At 45.4% G+C, this 17,648-nt stretch overlaps 1 protein-coding gene across 1 annotated transcript in view; it reads right to left on the reverse strand.

Annotated features, from left to right (window-relative positions):
- Positions 1-14,563, reverse strand: part of FAM234B (family with sequence similarity 234 member B) — a 21,908-nt gene extending 7,345 nt beyond the window's left edge. Inside the window, exons 1-8 of the mRNA XM_059846615.1 lie at positions 14,488-14,563; positions 8,567-8,959; positions 7,514-7,612; positions 5,079-5,267; positions 3,071-3,201; positions 2,226-2,373; positions 1,740-1,881; positions 969-1,112 (exon numbers count right to left, since the gene is read on the reverse strand). Coding sequence (XP_059702598.1) covers positions 969-1,112; positions 1,740-1,881; positions 2,226-2,373; positions 3,071-3,201; positions 5,079-5,267; positions 7,514-7,612; positions 8,567-8,959; positions 14,488-14,524 — 1,283 coding nt within the window. The 5' untranslated portion in view covers positions 14,525-14,563. The remainder of the gene's footprint in view (positions 1-968; positions 1,113-1,739; positions 1,882-2,225; positions 2,374-3,070; positions 3,202-5,078; positions 5,268-7,513; positions 7,613-8,566; positions 8,960-14,487) is intronic.
- Positions 14,564-17,648: the final 3,085 nt, after the last annotated feature.

Here is a 17,648-nt window from a genome sequence, read left to right on the forward strand (position 1 = left end):
GAATTGGCTTTGCTTAGTCACTTTACACACACCTACCCTTTAAACTCGATGCCAGTCACATTCAGAAGTCTGCAGATTCTGGGCCCAAAACACCTCTAGTCCATTTCCTTTCCCCATAGCATGATCAATTAGCCATAACTCATTCCTAAAGTTGTGGCTTATGTCACCCATCAGCCCTCAAGAATGTGGACATTACCTGAATATCAAAGATAACTGAACACCTTTTTTTTTTTTTTTTCCCTTAATGAAGTTCCAGTGCCTTCTTCCCATTTATGCTCTTGACAGTTGGGTAACACAGAGCTGAGAGATGTTCTCTTTATTCTCAACATTAGAGCAAGCAATTGTTTCCCATGCAATTTCCCTCAATTGTGCCCAACTGCCCTTTGCAAATATTTAATACTGGGAGCACTGAAATTGCTGGTTATTACCAACCCACAAGATCTGGAAAATTACTTAATTTCCATGTGTGAAATTAGAGGAAGAGCAGTACTATTTTAAGGTTTACATTTAGTATAGATGCTGACTGCCATCAAAATGGTCATTTTCAACTTTCAAGGAACATTAAGATCTCTGGGCCATACTCATTCATCTGCTCTAAATTTTTAACATTACTAATGTAACTGATCCCCTCCACTGAAGCTCTGGACAGCAAATGGGCTGAATCACACCTCAGTAATCAACCAAACTCCAATGCCACATTATTCCCATGACTTCAGAGCTGGGTACCTGAATCAAGCCCCTTATTTGTGATCATTCACAAGCACACAGCTCAAGTTCTCAGTCTTCTGTTCATTGCTCCCCCTGCCCTCCTCACTTGGCTCAACAACAGACACCTCCAGTACTTAGATTCCTCTTCAGCCTTGGAGAATTACTGCCAATTGCTTTCTAAGGAACACACGTGATTAGAACTGAAAGCTGGGAAATGGTACAGGAAGAAATAGGACAGAAAAATGTTCCCAGCAAGTAACCTGCTGATATTCTGCAGCTCCAGGGTCCAGCGGCGCTCCAGGTCCTGTCCCCTCAGCAGGATCAAGCTGTCTTTGGTTGTGATGAGCAGGTTGCTGCAGTTTGTGTCAGGTGTCTTCACTGTCTGCAGAAAGTCAACACCCCCACTGGCACAAATGGAAAACAGAGGAGATCACGGCTTGTATCTGCACATCTCAGCACTAGCTGCCTGTCCATGTGGCAATTCCTACAAAAGATGTGAACTATTCTTGGAGAAGTCCATCTTTTCCCCAGTGATGTGGGTTCCTCAGTTAAGTAAACTGAATTCAAACGTGGGGTCTTCTGAATATCATGAGTTACTATAAAAAGCATGAAGTTTGTGAGTTCGCATTTGCTCCCTCCCTTTATTCCTACTAAGGCCTGCCCCACAGTTTGGCAGCAAAGAAGAATGAGCTGAGAAATCCAGGCCCACACAGACTGAGCTTTCCAAAGAGACTCCATTAGCTGGGAATGCCTCTTTTTTTCCCTTCAGCAATGCATACGGGGCTGAAGAAAGGAACAAGGAACAGGAGAAGCTAAGGATTCCCTTTTATGATATTCTGCACTTCTTTGGCTAGGACAACCAGAGGACAGGGAGGAAATGACAGGTTCCCCATAATATTCACCAGTTATCAACTGGGCAATGAAGAAAAGGACAGTATTGAAGTCAAAGCAACCACCTCTAGGAGCACTAACAAGTGCCTACCCTTCCCTTCCTCTCCCAGAACGAGCAAGATGACAAGTCCATCTTCTACCTGTAAATGTCAATGAGCTCTGACAGGTTGACAGATCTGCGCTTTTCCCACTCTGGCTCCTCCTGCTGCAGCATTGCAGGAAAGTTGTCCCGGTTTCTGGCTTGGGTAAAGATATCCCTCAGGGCAACAGCCTGAACATTACCTGCCAGGAAGAGTAAAGATGAAGAGTCCTGACTGCAAAAGATAACCCAGTAGAACAGAGGGTAATTGGCACCACTGCAGTTGTGGTGGAAGGCAATCAAATGCCCAGAGCTGGAACTTCCCTGACATGATGTGCCTTTGGGAAACTCCAAAGTATTTGAGACTAACAGGTATGGGTGCTCCTGTACTTTTCCACACCATGGCAGTGAGACTTGTGCTTTTGCCCTCTTAGATTTTACAGCAGAAGGCATGGCACAACTATCCCAAGGACATTCTGGACAATTTTAGGTAAAACAAATGTTTTTTCAGGAAGGTGAAGTGCTGCAGAGGCAAGGTGCATCTTACCAAAACCAAACAGGATGTAGACAGCTCCCCGGCTGGTGATATGGACTTGGGGGCCAATCACTTTCCCTTCTCCATTGGTGCTGTATCTGACAGGCCCACCCAAAGCAGTTCCAGTCTTTCCTGATACCAAGATGAAAACCACATCAGGCTGCAAGGAGAGAGAGGCAGAGATTTTTATCAGTGCTTTCAAGCACCTCTGCACTCAGAATCTTCTCCCAACCCCATAGCATGAAGCTGCACTGATAATTTCCCCCTCAGCAAGGTCTAGATACTGTTTGCTTTCTCTTTGCTCAGTCTGGCTTCCTAGGCAGCTGACATTCATGTTTTTCTCTTGACACAAATGCATCAAATATGAAAGGGAATTCAAAAATCTGAGCTCCTCTAACAAAATCTATGTTAGAATTGAGAGGAGGGATGAGCATAAAGGAAATCTGCATCTGAATTAATCACACAATTAATCTGAATTAATTAATAAAAGAAAGTAGTTCTTTCTTTTGGATAAGGTAAACACTCCTTTCTCCAGAGATCCATCCCTACACTGCTGCTAAACACTCACTTCAAACCACACATTCACTGAATAGAAACAGATCATTCTCAAGTCTCAGTCAGGTGCAAATAAGGAACCTTCTGTTCATTGCCAGCTGTCAAGAATGCAGGTAGTGTCATTATTGTTTGATCTCACTGCTCTGAGCTACTGGAAGAAAAAGAGTGCTTTTCAGCAAAATCCAAGGGAATGAAAATTAGGGCCTCTTGCAGCTTCGGTTACAGACCTTCCACATCAGTCTGTTTTTCCTCTACACAAATAGTAAAGGTCCTTCCAAACCTCGAGTAGGGAAGTGCTGTACCTGTGTCTCTTTGAGAACCAGAACAACAATATCCCTAATGCCATCTCCATCTACATCTGGAAGAGTTGCAGCTGGTGCAGCCAGGATCCCACTTGAAAGATGAATGGAGTTCAGTGTCCAGATGGTCTTGCCTGTGGAAAGAACAGGATAAAAGAGACCTGTACTTGGGAAACCAGAGGGCATCCCTAGAGGTTCCACAAAACCTTCATGAAAAGGGAGCAAGAGAAATTATTTCTCCCATTCTGTGTGAAGGGGAAAGACACATCTACAAATTAAGACAAACTGCAGTGGGAAGCAAAATTCTTCTCCCAGCATTTCTTTAGATTGCCTTTGAGTCAGGCCTCAGGTCTGCTGTGCTTCCTTCTTAGCATCTCTATAAAAGACCCAAGCCCTAAATAATTTCTGAAATAGCAGTGAATATTTAAGGTTTACTTTACAAAGGAGAACCCAAATGGGAGTGCTGCTCTGCAGGACAGCAGCTGTTTGCCTCAGCCAGCAGTAAAGGCTAGGTAGATGTGAGGAAAGGAAACAGATGGATAGTTCTGATATTCAGAGTGCAAATCTGTGTCTCAGTTAAATTCCCAGCAGCAAATTACCACTCCAGCATGACATGCTCACTCCACTTCAGGGGGAAAGGATGTTAACAGACGTGATGTCAAATGGTTCAGCAGTCCAGCACAGACCCAGCTGGAAACACAGTAAAACCAGACTTGCAAACTTGCAAATAAACATGAAAAAAAAAGGGCAACAATTAAATTTGATGCTTTTAGTTTTTCATCATTCTTTTGCCAACACTTCTGCTTTTAAAATCTTTAAAAATGTTTTGCTGCTGCTGCTGCTCTGTAGGATAAGGTTTGTCCCTGAATGACAAAGAAAACCAAAGGCCAAACTTGTACATTACTATTGCTGGTAAAGGAGGCAGCTCACGGTCCTGACTATGCAAACACCGTGCAAATAACCAGGTCCCTAAAAGCATTTGAAAAGTGTGGGAAGACAGCTGGGGGTAAAATTAGAGGAAACTTGAGAAGTTATATTCACAACTTAACAGAAGTTCTAACAGTATGGAAAATAAAGGGTAAAATACAGTTGCTGCTCCCTGGATGGAATGTGATTGGCATGCCCGAAACCTATTCCACCAGGACTCCACACACCCACAATCTGCAACCATAGCACCTGCTAAAGGGGATGGAACAAAGCGTGTAGTGGGAATAGGGAATACCACAGCCAGACTGTAGAAATCCTCGCAGAGAGGAGAACTTGATGGTACTGTGCAGCTGATACAGCACAGCACCCGTCAGCCAGGGGAGACAGGAGAAAGTGTCTTGTTGCTGAGCCAGCAACTGTGGTGAAATCATTGTCCCTGGATGAACTGAGTTCATTAAAACCTAACTGTAATATTAACATACATCTCCACCCCAAAGTTACGTGCCTTCAAGGTACTTTTTAGTTGGTTCCAAAAGCAACCCTATACCTACCTACAGTTATTTCTGCCAATGAATTAATGTGGGAGAACAAACAGCAATCAGAGAATAAAGGTGCACATGATCAAGTGATTAAAAATGCAATATTCATTCACATCTAATCAATTCAACTATGGGCCTAACTTCTCTGCAAGGTTTCCTGGATGTCATGTGTATCCTTATGTAACTTCTCCAAGAATGCTGTTCAGCTTTGCAGTGCTGTTAGGTAGGTCCTGAGTTGTACCAGCAGCTCAATGCTAATGAGAACAGACTTTACATATTCTTTATGACAAGGAGATGCTACAGGGTAAGATTAACACTTTGAAATATTCTGAGATGTAGGACGAAGATGCTGCCACAGAGATGAAATGTTTTGGATTCTCTTATCCTGTGTAACTAGAAATGCATTAGTGTTTTGACTCCATTCCGTGTGTCACAAAGTAATAGCCACCATGATGGGTCAGAACCAAATCATTCATGCTTATTGGTCCTTTAAAGTAAACAAAAAAGCAAGAGCACATTTCTAATATGCTGGTAGTTGACTTTACCTGTGGAGGCACTGAGAAGGCTGAGGAATTTTGATGTTCCTGTAACGAGGCAGACAGGCCCTGCAGCTGCCCCCAGTGACAGCCCATTGCACTGCACACTTTGCGTCTCCTCTGGAAGCTGGACGGACCACAGGGTGCTGCCATTCATACCAGAAAGAGCCACCACAGTTACAGAGGGTCTAGAGACACCTGGAAGAAGCAGGAAAGAGAGAATGTAATCCCTTAGTGTCAGAGTGATTACTGTGACCACATTGCCTTGGGTCCTTGAGCTGGAGATCCAGTCTAACTCCTGGACCTGAGCAGTTCAAGACAGACAAACCCACACTGCCTGAAAGCAAAGGTCAAATGTTACCTCATGGCTGAATTTCTCTGCTGCAGAGCTTAGCAGTGATCTCCAAACAAGCTGGGCTGAAAATCAACAGCCCAGAAAATCATGAAAACCTGAGCTCATAGCAAGAAATGTGGTCAGCTGGGCAGAAAGAACCAAGTTCTTGGGGACAATGTGCTCATTTGTGGTGTCTTCCTCCTGTGAAATTTACTGCTGTCAAATCAGACTGATTCTTCTGATCCTCTCTCCCTCAACAAAACCGCTACCACCAAGGGAAAACCTTAACTGACCCCAAGGCAGATGTCACCTCACATGAAAGTGCTAGTTTGTTTGTAATTCTGGAGCAACAGAAAGTGATTGGTGGTCTGAGAGAGCTTTCCTTTGTTTTCCAAAGGAGTTTCATTATTGTGAAAAACAGATTGAATGCAACCAATTGGTGGAACTTGGCATTCATTCTCCAATTCACCAATTAGCATAAAATAATTGTAAAATAAAATAGTCTATGCTGTTTCAATTGACTGTTGGTTCTGATTCCAAATGTGATGAACTTTTAGCTCAGCCTGCCCTCAGACTTCAGTGTGGTTATTGTAATTAATCTCCACCTAGTATGGTCATACCACAACTTAAGATGAACTCCCACACATTTCAAAGTAACAACAGACCCAGCCAACTTCTGTCTCACTAGCAGGTGACCTAATGACACAAAGGGCATATAAGGGCCACTGGCTAAACACAAGGCTGAGTCCAGTCTTTAAATCAAACTCACTCTCTTCTCAACTGAAAATCATGTGGCTGAAGCTAAGGGGTTGCCCCAGATCAAGTTATCTCTGTTACATTGATAGGAACCAAGAACAACTAACTCCTGAAGGCAGCTCACAGCTGTTGTGTGTACAAGCTGGAGAAACAGTTACCAATGTTGCAGATTACTCCACTGGGTGCCTATTCCAAGCTTATCTCTACTTGGCACTGTGTGAATGCTCCAAGCACAAGCTACAGGTGGCTGATACCCAGCTATGTGAGTTTTGGATTGTGATCTGCTTACACCTGTTTTAGTGTCTGTTTTTTGTCTTCCAGCACAGCTACAACCCAGGATGCAACTAGGTATGACTAGTTTCATTCAGAGCATGCTGACTATATGTATATCTGGGATAAAAAATAAAAGCAATGCAATGGCAAAAATATAGAGTGCAAGTACAACCTATATAAATGGAATGCAGCCTTTATGTCAACCATATCTCCCTCTCTCACTTATTTTTTAAGTTACTTTACTGTTCTGTCTATGTTCATAGGTTTCTTTTTACACGACTTGCTGTAAAATACCACAGGCCTTGCTTGGGCCATGGAGAAAGGCATCTTCCCTATCCTCTAACAATATTTTTATTACCTCTTTGAAGAACCAAGGCATTTGCTCCAAGACTTTTCTTCAGGTTGTACAATGTATGCTTGCTCCCTGAATACATCTCTGAGGCAGAAGAGATTCACCTGGCACCAGGTGATGCCAGGATAGGCAGATGCAGTACAGCAGGCAGCTGGGAACCTCCAGGGCTTCAGAAGCCCAGTGCAAGAGGATGCCACCGGATTTGGCAGCCCCTGTGTAATGGTGGCCAGCATCAGCAGGTTCTGCCATGTTACCTGAAGGGTGTGAGGACTAACAGAGAAAGCAAAGCAGACAGGAGGAGGAAGTAGGGCAAAACCTGCTAAAAAGCAAAGCACAGTAGCTTCCCCATCATCAGCCTATTATTTGTGAATTAACAGTGATTTGGAGCCTGGCAAGTATATGGAGGGACCCGGAGAAAAAGGCAGCAAAGTGAGAGTGTTTCTAAAAACAAAGTGAAGTGTGCACAAATGCAGGACAAAGAGACAGAGTTGCCCCAAGATGAGGTAAGGGCAAATAGATGATGCTGACCAAATGTACAGGAGCACAGGCTTGTAATGAAAATTTTAAGCATGACCAACCACAGGCACAGTACACCAGCAACTTTAAGGAACTCTGAAAAGAGCAATGCAGTGGATTTGCAGTGGCATGGACTCTTCCTGTGTGTAAGACAAACATACAAAGGTCCATACTGACACATTAAGAGGAATGGAAAGGAGCTGCAGTGCTTACCCATGACGCTGGCATTCATCAAGGCAGTGAAGACAATGAGTATGTCAGGGAGGCCATCACCATTCACATCACACAGCTCCAGTGGGGATAACACACCACCTGCAAAAATTACAGAGTGTCACTGTATGTCAAAAAGGCCACCCAGCTCATTTTTCACACTGGGAGAGGAGGGCTGGCCCAGAAATAAGACTTGTGCATAGACAAGCCTCACAAAGTCTGCCAAGGAACCACCAAGGGCAGCAGCTCACACTACGGTAAGATCTTTAATTTCATGAAAAGACAGAAATGTAGCATCTGGATTAGAGAAAGGGAAAGGAGAAATGGAGTAGCTAACAGAGAAAGATTGATGTTTCCCACTTCAATTTCTGAGGCAATGTGAAGCCATGTATCTTATGAAAAGCTTGGATTTGGAAGCCAGGGGCAAAAAGCAAGGAGGCAGAGACATATGGCAGACATGGCAGAAATTATTTCACAAAACAGTGTTACTTTATTGCAGAAACCAGAATGGGAGATACCAGTGACCCATACAGGATGACAGAAGATCTCAAATGTTGATTTATGGATTCAAGCAGGACTAAAAGACAACAGAATAAGGTTAGTTAAGCTAGTTAGAAGACATAAAGACTTCTATCCCTCTCCTGTCAAACACAGCCACATACTTCAGTATGGAGGTACTGGTAAAGTCCAGGCTGTAGAAAGGGAGGCACTGTATTTTAAAGTGGGCTGGGCCATCTCCACCTGGAATGGAGCACAACATCCAGACAAAAAGGCAGGATGGAAGAAGAGTCAAAATAATTTTTGATGTTGGCAGAAACAAAATTTTGTGGCAGTTATGTGCAGATCCAGATTTCACATGCCTCAGCTGGACATTCAGCTGGACACTCAGCTGTCCTCAGTGGACACAGCCACCTGTCTATTATTTTGGAGCATCTGCAGTGGTGAGGAAGGCTCTCTGCTCTGACCTGGCTCTCCCAGATATATCTCTCCCACCGATGCCCAACCTGGGAGCTGCCACCTCCCCCATGCCAGATGCTGTTCCTGGGGCTTTCTCACCTGCTCCCTGACCTAGGTTGCGGTTCCAGGTGTTATGCAAGTCTCTAGGGGGACAGGGAATTAGAAATGCGCACACCAGCACAAGAATCATCGAGATCACCACAGTGAGCAAAAAGATGGCAGTGCGCAGGTATGGCATGAGGGAGGGAGCAGCCTTCTGCTCCAAACTCCCAGCCGTCTCGGCAGGATAACCCTCGGGCGCGCTCTCTGACGTGTGCTGCTTTGTCATCCCAACCTCCACATCAGAATCAGGGTCCTGCATCTCTTCAGGGGGGCTCTTCCCATTCTTGACCCCCCCATTCTTCTGGATGTTGAGTACAAGGTCATCTTCACTTTCATCACTGTCAGCCTGAGTGAGGGGATCATATTCCCCAAGGTCTGGGCTCTTCTTTCCTGAGAAAAAAGATGGAGAGAGACAATAAAGCATGAGTTTTTGCAGGATCTCAGTGGAGAAAAGCCTGCAGTGGAGAGTGATACAAAAGGGATGACAGAGTAGTCTGCATTTTGCATGGCTCCAAGTGAGAAGCATGAGAGAAATGACAGGGTCTCTCCATGTTTCACAGGAGCATCCGTGGGAGAAAAGATGCTGACAGTTTATTTTCCTCAGATATGTGTGTGTGTGTATACACATATATGTATGTGCATGCATAGGTCTATATGTAATTCATGGCTGATTTAATTCTAACACTTTCTTGGTTAGTAATGAAACATGAACTCTCCCTGAAGATGAGGAGAAATTTTGCCCCTTTGGGGCAGTAACATGCTGATGTCTGGAGGAATCAGGCTGTTCCTTCAAGACACCACTTTCTCTGCATGGCTCAGTTCTGCGAGAGGGAAGGCTCCAACCCTTGCCCGAGGCAACCACAGTGCACCTGCTCTGTTCCTGCTCCCACCAGAGCCCACAGTCTGTGCTCAGCCTGGCCAAGATACTGATCCCTTCAGGTGGTGGTGCAGAAAGGTAGCTTAGCTTTAGGTGTCTCCTGCACAGGTGCCTGGCACATACAACTCTCCCCCAAGCCCTGGAGAGCTGCAGGGAGTGCGGCGAGGGCAGGTGTAGAGCTGGTCACACACCCTGGCGTAAGCCCAGCACCATCTGGTTATGGGGACAGAAAAGATCACGCAGACTCACTGCCCCGAGCTACGAGTCCAGGGTCACATCCCAGGGAGCTGCCCTGTGCCACAAGGCTGGGCATGGAGCCATTGCCAATGCTCTGATAATTCCAGAGTCTCAGTCTGGTTCTCTCTCTCTCCAATTACAAGGCGGGACCTTGCTATCCTAGGTATCTGTCTCATTTCCTTTTGTTTAAAGCTGATCTGAAACAGGAACTAGCTTGTGCCTGAAGATTCCTGAAGTGATACATGCAAGGCATAACTAATAAGCAAAAATATGCAAGCTGTAACCCCTCTCAGACACTAAGATGATGGGAAGGCTTTACAAAGCAGAAATTTTAAGGCTTTCATGATTATTCTTCCTGACTAAAGACAATATACGTTACTCCTGGTTTTCCTGCTAATGACACTCAAGTTACAGATGTACTGTAGTACCTAGTTAGTGCAACACAGCTATTTTGCATAATCTAGAGTGTATTTTGCAGCACATGTATCTTAGTTCTTCCTCATTTCTCACCCCACAAAAGGACCTTCACTTTCCCTTCATCTACCACTTACAAGTGGTATTCAGCTTCATTTTTAGGATTTAAGAAAAACTTACAATCCCACTAAAAACCAAATGCCCCAAATTAGGTGGAACAGCCAGGACAACTCAGCTACACTGAACAGAGGGAAATAAAAATATCCAACATGTTCACATATCTAAGACAGACTCTTCCTTTTTGAATTAGGGGCTTCTACTCAAAAAGACTCAAAAACCTGGTGCACATACACACTCCAAAAAACAGTTCCTTGCAGAGGCAGGAACCGAGAGATACTGCATTCCTATGGGTAGGTCTGGTGTATGCTTGTGACACACTGCATTGTCTCACACAGCTCTGCTCTAAACATGTGCTCAAAGTGTGGGCTTTTCAGGAAGTCCTGATAACCTGGGCTCCACCCCATAAGTGCTCAGAAGGCCACCGACCCTGGTGGCACTCAATTCTCTGCTCAGAGGTTGCAGTGTAATTTCACAGGTGTGTATTACCACAGGTTGTGCTAAAAGGTGACTTAAAGATGACTGAATCAAAACAAAAAATTATAGAGAGGTCTTGCTGCCAGGGGACTTGCAGCTTCTCACAACAGATCCAGATGTGCCAGTTCAAGCCAGGTCAGAATGGCATGAAAAACAAACGTAGCTGGCCCAAGAGTAAATGGTATTAAGCCTGGGAAGTCAAAGTCAGACAGCTGTCTTAACTAGACTGCTCCTGATTTTGGAAACTGGTAACCTTTGAGTACAACAACTCAAAGAATAATTATGCTTCACATATACTATGTTTTCTTTAATTATTTTAAATCCAAACAGTCAACCAAAAGACTGGAACCTGCTGATCATCCTTGATGCAACTGAAAGCATTGGTATCAATTAAATTTATCTGGAACAGTTTTGTTCTGGATGCCTTTCTGGAGAGAGAAAGGACCTTGAAAACATGGCTCACCCACTCCTTGAACTGGCAGGGACTGAGATGCTGAGATCAACAGTGGTATCAATCACTGAGTAACAGGAACACTGTCCTACTGAGAACCACTGAGCAGTGGCTGAAAAACAGCTACTACACAGTAATGACTGCTTCTGATGATCTACATAGTTAAGAATCTAGAGAAGAATACGAGAGCTATAAGGCAGAGAGCTGCTCAGTCTTCATTCATGTCTAAGCCAGAGTAGGAATCAGAAACCAGCACTCCTTCACCCTATCTTTCCCCAAAAGGTTATCCAGCACACCCACAAGGCACAGCCATTCAGTAAACTCAGGCAAAAGTGCCCTGCAGTTTTGGGGTTTTTTTAAGCCAAAAGGAGGGAAGAGATTGCCCTTTAAGAAAGGCTGATGGAGCTCTCATCTAGCACATGTAAAACCCAATTGCATAGCTCATCTCAGAGGATTCAAACACTTATCCCCTACTGTTCAGAGAGAACCTTAACCTATCTGTAGGTGTTTTGGGAATGCATTTGGAATGCTGGGAAGCATGTGCTCAGCTCAGCCTCCCAAGGCTGTTCTGTGGTGCAGAGAACATGTAATTCATGATTCACCTGGCTGGAGGAGAGCAGAAGGAACATGACTCCTCATCTGAGTTTTAGGTCACTAGCTGTGGGAAGGAGGGATAACACACCTGGCCTTCACTAATCACTCCCAGATGATTTTTCAGCAGAAAAGCACAAACAAGCATAAAAATCAGTAAAGAATGTGTGAAAACACAGGCAGTCTCACACCTTTTAGAGAATGAAGATTTATTTTTAAGTGCTTCAGAAATCAAATTCTTTCCTTTCTGGTCAACAACAAGGCTCAGGATGGAGGAAAACAGTTTGTCCATCAACAGAAAGCTAAAGCTGCCTCTGTTGCAAGAAACCAGCTGTCAGGGAACACACACAGTTTTCAGTTTTCCATTGTGGAAGTAGAAATGGTAAGATCTGAGCTGGCCTCTTGGTGAAACTCTCACCATATGTCCTGAAAGGATAACCACTGGGCAGCCTTCATCAGAAATCAGTCTGTGCTAAAGCAAGCTGCAGTTCTGTGGCCTTATGTAGGTACCAGGTCTGTGTAACTCACACTTTGTTATCTGTCTTCCAAAGACGCTCCAAGGGTATGTAACATTGCATCCACCTCACAGGTATGGAGTTAGTATCAGCAAAGTCAGTTTTCCTACAGCTCTGTGTTCCCTCCCTCCTACAGGTAGAGTCAACAAAGCATCCTCTATTCTGACCTGCTCTAAATCGTATTCCATTTTTTCACGGCATCAGTGATAAAGCAGAGGTTCCCATTCAGTGGCCTGTGGTTACAATCAGAGCAAGTTACTGGCCACATCACCCCAGATTTCTTTTTTTCTTTTTGCAGCCACCGGAAGAAAAAGCAATTACTGATGATGGAGGCTTTCAAAGACACAACTGAGGGAAAACATCCCAACTTACTGCCTTTCAAGGGCAGCAGGTCTCTAAATCACACTTTATGAGTTTGAAAATCCCCCATGTATTTGCCAAATGCTGTTTTCACAAAGGCAACTATTGCACATATAAGAATGTGACCACTCAGTGAAGAACAGACAATCATCGTGTGATCACAATCTGGAAAGAAGGAACCCATTAGGTGATCTGTGCTGAAATGAGGTCCCAGTGACAATAAAATATTAATTTCTTGTGCTGATGGCTTCAAAGATTTTAATTATAATCTTATTTTTCCTGGTTTTGACTTATGGGGAAGGCTTTTCTTTGCACTCACTTTGGAGTGAAAAGAGCAGACTTTGGACTTTAGACTAATGCAATTTTCAGTGCATTATTCCAATGATGGCACATGGCTTCCAGTACCTGTTGTGCTTTTTATTTTTCTGGCAGTTGGCAGGCACCAGTCACTGGGTACTGCAGACATATCTCTAAGCCCATACGGATTTTTAATTAATTTAATGGGATGCAGCAAAAAAAAAAAAGATATAGGAATCATCTTTCTGCTTTCTCATTGCTGTCGGAAACTGCATTTCTCAACAATTAAACACACAAGAAAGGTATGATCTCTGCAGTTTAACCTGAGGATTGATGCAAGAACTGTTCTCTTAAATGCACTTGCAAGGCCTGTTACAATCCTTTTCCAAATCAGTGTTTCCCAAGAGCAGACATCAAATAGATCATGCTGGTTCCAAAGGTCCCAGAAGCGATCTGCATTTCTTATTGCAGTAGTCACGCCCTAATGCACACACCTACACCTACCAGTTTGCACTCGTCCTAAATAGACTTCAGGGTAATGTGTTCCCCCCCATTTAGACAAAGGTATATATATATATATAAAAATATATGTATAAAACAAGGAAGAAACCAACTTGCAAACAAAATTTCTTTGAATGATACTCAACAGACACCACATAAACTAATGACTCCTGGCAAGGGTTATGAAAAGACGGAAGTAAGGACCTTCAGGGACCGCTGGAGGCAGAAAGGATGATCAGTGCAGCCTCAGAGGCTGGGGCCATGCAGGACCACTGCGGGGTGTAGAGCCAAGGAGAAGCCCTCCCCAGCAGCACACAGCTGGGCCCTGTCTGCCCCAGGGCTGTCCCAAAGGCAAGACGGGTTAGGAAGAGCAATGAGTTCTTCCCACTGAAGTCAATGCAGCCAGGTGCATTGGCACCGTCTACAGTACATCCAACAGCAACTAGCATGCTCCCAAGATCTGGTCTGGCAAGGTATTTTAATTCCCTTTTAATCTCCTTACTGAAGAGAACGGCTGTTTGACTGCTGCTCACCGCATACAATAGCCCTTTATGCTTGAATATCCTTTCATCTCGCTGAAGATCTCTGGCTGGAAGGTGCAGAGGCGGCAGGCAGGCTTTAAACATTTACCTGGGTAATTGCACTGGCACTTACCGAACTCCTGGCCTGGCTTCTGTGGGCAAAACCCGGCAGGAGCGGATCTGAGAGGTCAGCTCTTCCTTTCCTCCCGCGCAGTCCCCTCACAGGGCCGCGGCCCAGTCCCCCCTCTGCCACTCACGACGCCCTCCGAGCCCCGAGACGCTGCCCCGGCCCCTGCGTCCCTCCCACGGCCGCGGGCCCCGCGCGGAGCCCGCCGGGCGCCCCTCACGGCCCGCACCGCCGGGGCTCACCCCACATCGCCACATCGCTATGGCAACGCGCCCGCAGCCCTCGGCCAGCGGCGCCCGCGCCTCCCGCGGTCGGGGCTGCCCTGGCCGCGGCTGCCCCAGCCCTGCTCGGCCCGGCCCGGCCCAGCCACCCCCGGCCCGGCCCGGCCCGGCCGGCGGTCGGTCCGTCCGGCCGGCGGGCGCGCAGCCCTTACCCGGCAGCTTCAGCGCCCGGGACAGCACCGTAGCCATGCTGGACACGGCAGTGCGCTCGCGCGCCGCCCCGCGCCCCGCGCCGCCCCGCGGCCTGCTGGGAATTGTGGTTCCCAGGCGGGAGAGGAGCCCGGGCCCTCTGGGGTGGTGTCCCGGTGGTCTGAGGGGCAGAGAGCGGCGGCGAAGGGCGGGCCGGTGGCAGCGAGCTGCGACCCAGGACAGCCCAGATCTCCGCAGCCTGCGCGACTGTGTGGGCACAGACAGGTGGAAAATAGGCTTGTCTTCCTGAGTGGCTTGCACAGAAAGTGCCAGTCCCTTTAAATTGTTGCTGCTATAAATATATGCCTTCATTCTTGGAAAGTTTTTGGTTGGAAGAAATCTAGTTGTTTTCTTTTTATTTTGCAATTTTATTTTGCAATTTTATTTTGCAATTTTATTTTATTTTATTTTATTTTATTTTATTTTATTTTATTTTATTTTATTTTATTTTATTTTATTTTATTTTATTTTTATTTTATTTTATTTTATTTTATTTTATTTTATTTTATTTTATTTTTACAAAAGACGGCCAGGTTGTTTTCCAAAGCTGTCCTCAGTCGTCACCGCGGCCTTCCGAGATGAGTGAATAAGTGAACTCTCCCTTTCCCACAAGGGGGAAGTTGAGCAAGAAGGGTTTTGTGGCTTCCCCAAAGCCACAAGGCTTCCTGATTCCCAGGCCCACACGTGGGCCCTCCAACCATGCCACTTCTTCAAGTCATGGTTTGTGTGAGAACTCACAAGGCAACGTCCTCTGTCACTGAATGAGAGGAAGGAACATTGGCCAAATACCTCAAAAGAGACTCTGCCTGGCTAATGAACACATCACGTTTCCTCAGCATCTGCTGCTGCTCTTGCTTTCCCCTGTTTCAGGTGCTGTTTCTGCAAATAATATACTCACTCTTTCATGTCCAGCTCTGTCCTGGAGCTCCTTGAATAGTAACAATAAGGAGCAGAAGAGAGACACCAAGTGGTCTAGTTGGTGAAGAGAGGTTTTGGGGTTTTTTTTCCCAGATGTGAACAGGAGAGAGAATAGTTCTGATCCAAAATCTTTTGGTAACAGAGGGTTTTTTTCCACTGATGTCACCAGGCTTCAGAGAGAGACCTTCCTGAGAACACAGCACTTACGGAGGCAGTCCCAAGTGGCAAATTCTGGAGAAGCCATCACAGCTCTTGTTACTCTTTCCCTTCCAGGTCTTTCTGAATACAGAGTCTTTCTGTTCCATATGCCATTTCCTGTCCTCCAGGCTTTGATTTAAGAGCAGTGACAGTCTTGTATCTATGTAAATATTTACAGGATAGATCCTGGATCCTTTTCAAGTCTCAGTTAGCAAAGCCTGTGATAGACAGGGCAAGAGCTGTCCAGCAGAGTGACTCCTTCTAAGAAAATGCTTCTGGTACCAATTAGGGCTGGGAGCAAAGGAACGGCAGAAAACAGCCAGAAGCAGGAGCTGGGATGTCTGGTGTCCTCATTTGTGATCTTCTGACATCTGGCACACACACATACAGTGCAAAAGCCCACAGTTTGCTATGCTTTTACATTTGTGGCGCAGCATAGCCCACTCTTAATTACATGTGTCCCCACAAAAATGGCTTGTTCCCCAAGCTCAGAGTTCTCTGTAAGGCTAATGGATTGCAAGGACAAGTGATTTGTGGTTAAACTGATGCTTTTGAGGAACATATGACTAAGCAATATGTTCAGAGGATTTAATGATTTGCAAAGCATGAGAAATTAAGTTTTCCTTCTTTACGCTGTGAATGTAAGCTGATTTGCATATAAATTGGACCTGTCAAGTGTTCGAATATCAATCAAAAAGCTGCAAATAGTTCATTAATTGATGTGAATGTCACTGTTCATTTTTTTTTTTTTTTTTTTCCCAAAGCAGTTTGAAAAAGCCAGATGGTGAAAAGTTAGATACTTGGGGTTAGGCTTGAGAGATTTGTGTAGACAACGTGGTCATTTAGAAAAACGTTACAAGCAAAAAGCATGAAAATACACAGCCACCAGCCCCTCATCAGTGTTAAGCTGTGCCACCTCTTGCTTCTTGCCACCTGTCTGCCAGAGACTACAGCCTTTACCAGCCTGCTGGAGCTAAAACCTCTGCTTGCTGCTTGACCCTGAAAGGAGCCACATGAAACACTGCTATTTAAGGTTCTCAGGCTGGAGAGGGTCACTCGTGCAGAGCTGCACAATGGAGGAGCTGCACACATAGTCCTGCTGAAAGATCAGAGGACAGTCACCTCCTGACGAGCTGCTGGGGCGGGAGCTGTTCCCAGCTGTATCTTTTTCCAGGTGTCCAGAGGGAAGAAGTAACCTCTATCTTTGCATTCCTACTAGTGCTAAGCCAATGTTTTTACCTGTTCTATTCATCCCATCCTTCTATTCTGCATGGCTACATGGCAAGGCCAGGAACACCATCCTCTTTCCTCCGGTGCCTGGCTGAGTCCTTCCATGACAGGGTCATCACACAGGAGTAGACATTGCAATAAATAGGAAATGCTTGATCAAACAGCAAAATAAATACAATCAAGCAGTGAAAGATAACAGTAAGAAGAAATAAAGGCAAGTAAACTCAGAAAAAGTGATAACAGCATTTCTGGGAGGTGCAAAACAGAGCACTTCAGGAAGTTTTAAATAATGCAGATGACCATGGAGTTTCTAATGAACCCATGCAGTAAAACCAACACCAGTTCACCATAGCATGAGAAAAGGCCAAAAGCTGGTAAGGACTGTGGAAAGTTTGATCTGTGCAGCACCTGAGGCTGTGGGATGTGCCCACATGCTGCCTTCACGGGGTGTGTTAGCTGAGGGAGTTACTGCAGAGGGTTGCCCCGGCCAAACTCCTGATGGCTCTGTCTCTAGTCTCAGCATTGTTCTGCCAGCGCTGGGCACCCTGTGGCTGAGAGCCCAGAGGGAAGTGCCCAGTCCTTTATGAACTGGAGACACAATAAAGACACAATAAGGAGAGGGCAGATAATAAGGTGATATGTTATACAAAAGGGAAGGTACCACCTGCTGCAAAATTCCACAAACTGCCCAGCAGCAAGCATACATCTTAATGTGCCACTGGGAAGTGCCCTCTTCCCTCTGAGCAACTGGGTCTGCCAGCACTAGCTCGATGCATGC

Source organism: Haemorhous mexicanus, chromosome 5 (genome assembly GCF_027477595.1).
Source record: "Haemorhous mexicanus isolate bHaeMex1 chromosome 5, bHaeMex1.pri, whole genome shotgun sequence".
In the NCBI taxonomy this organism is placed as follows: Eukaryota; Metazoa; Chordata; class Aves; order Passeriformes; family Fringillidae; genus Haemorhous; species Haemorhous mexicanus.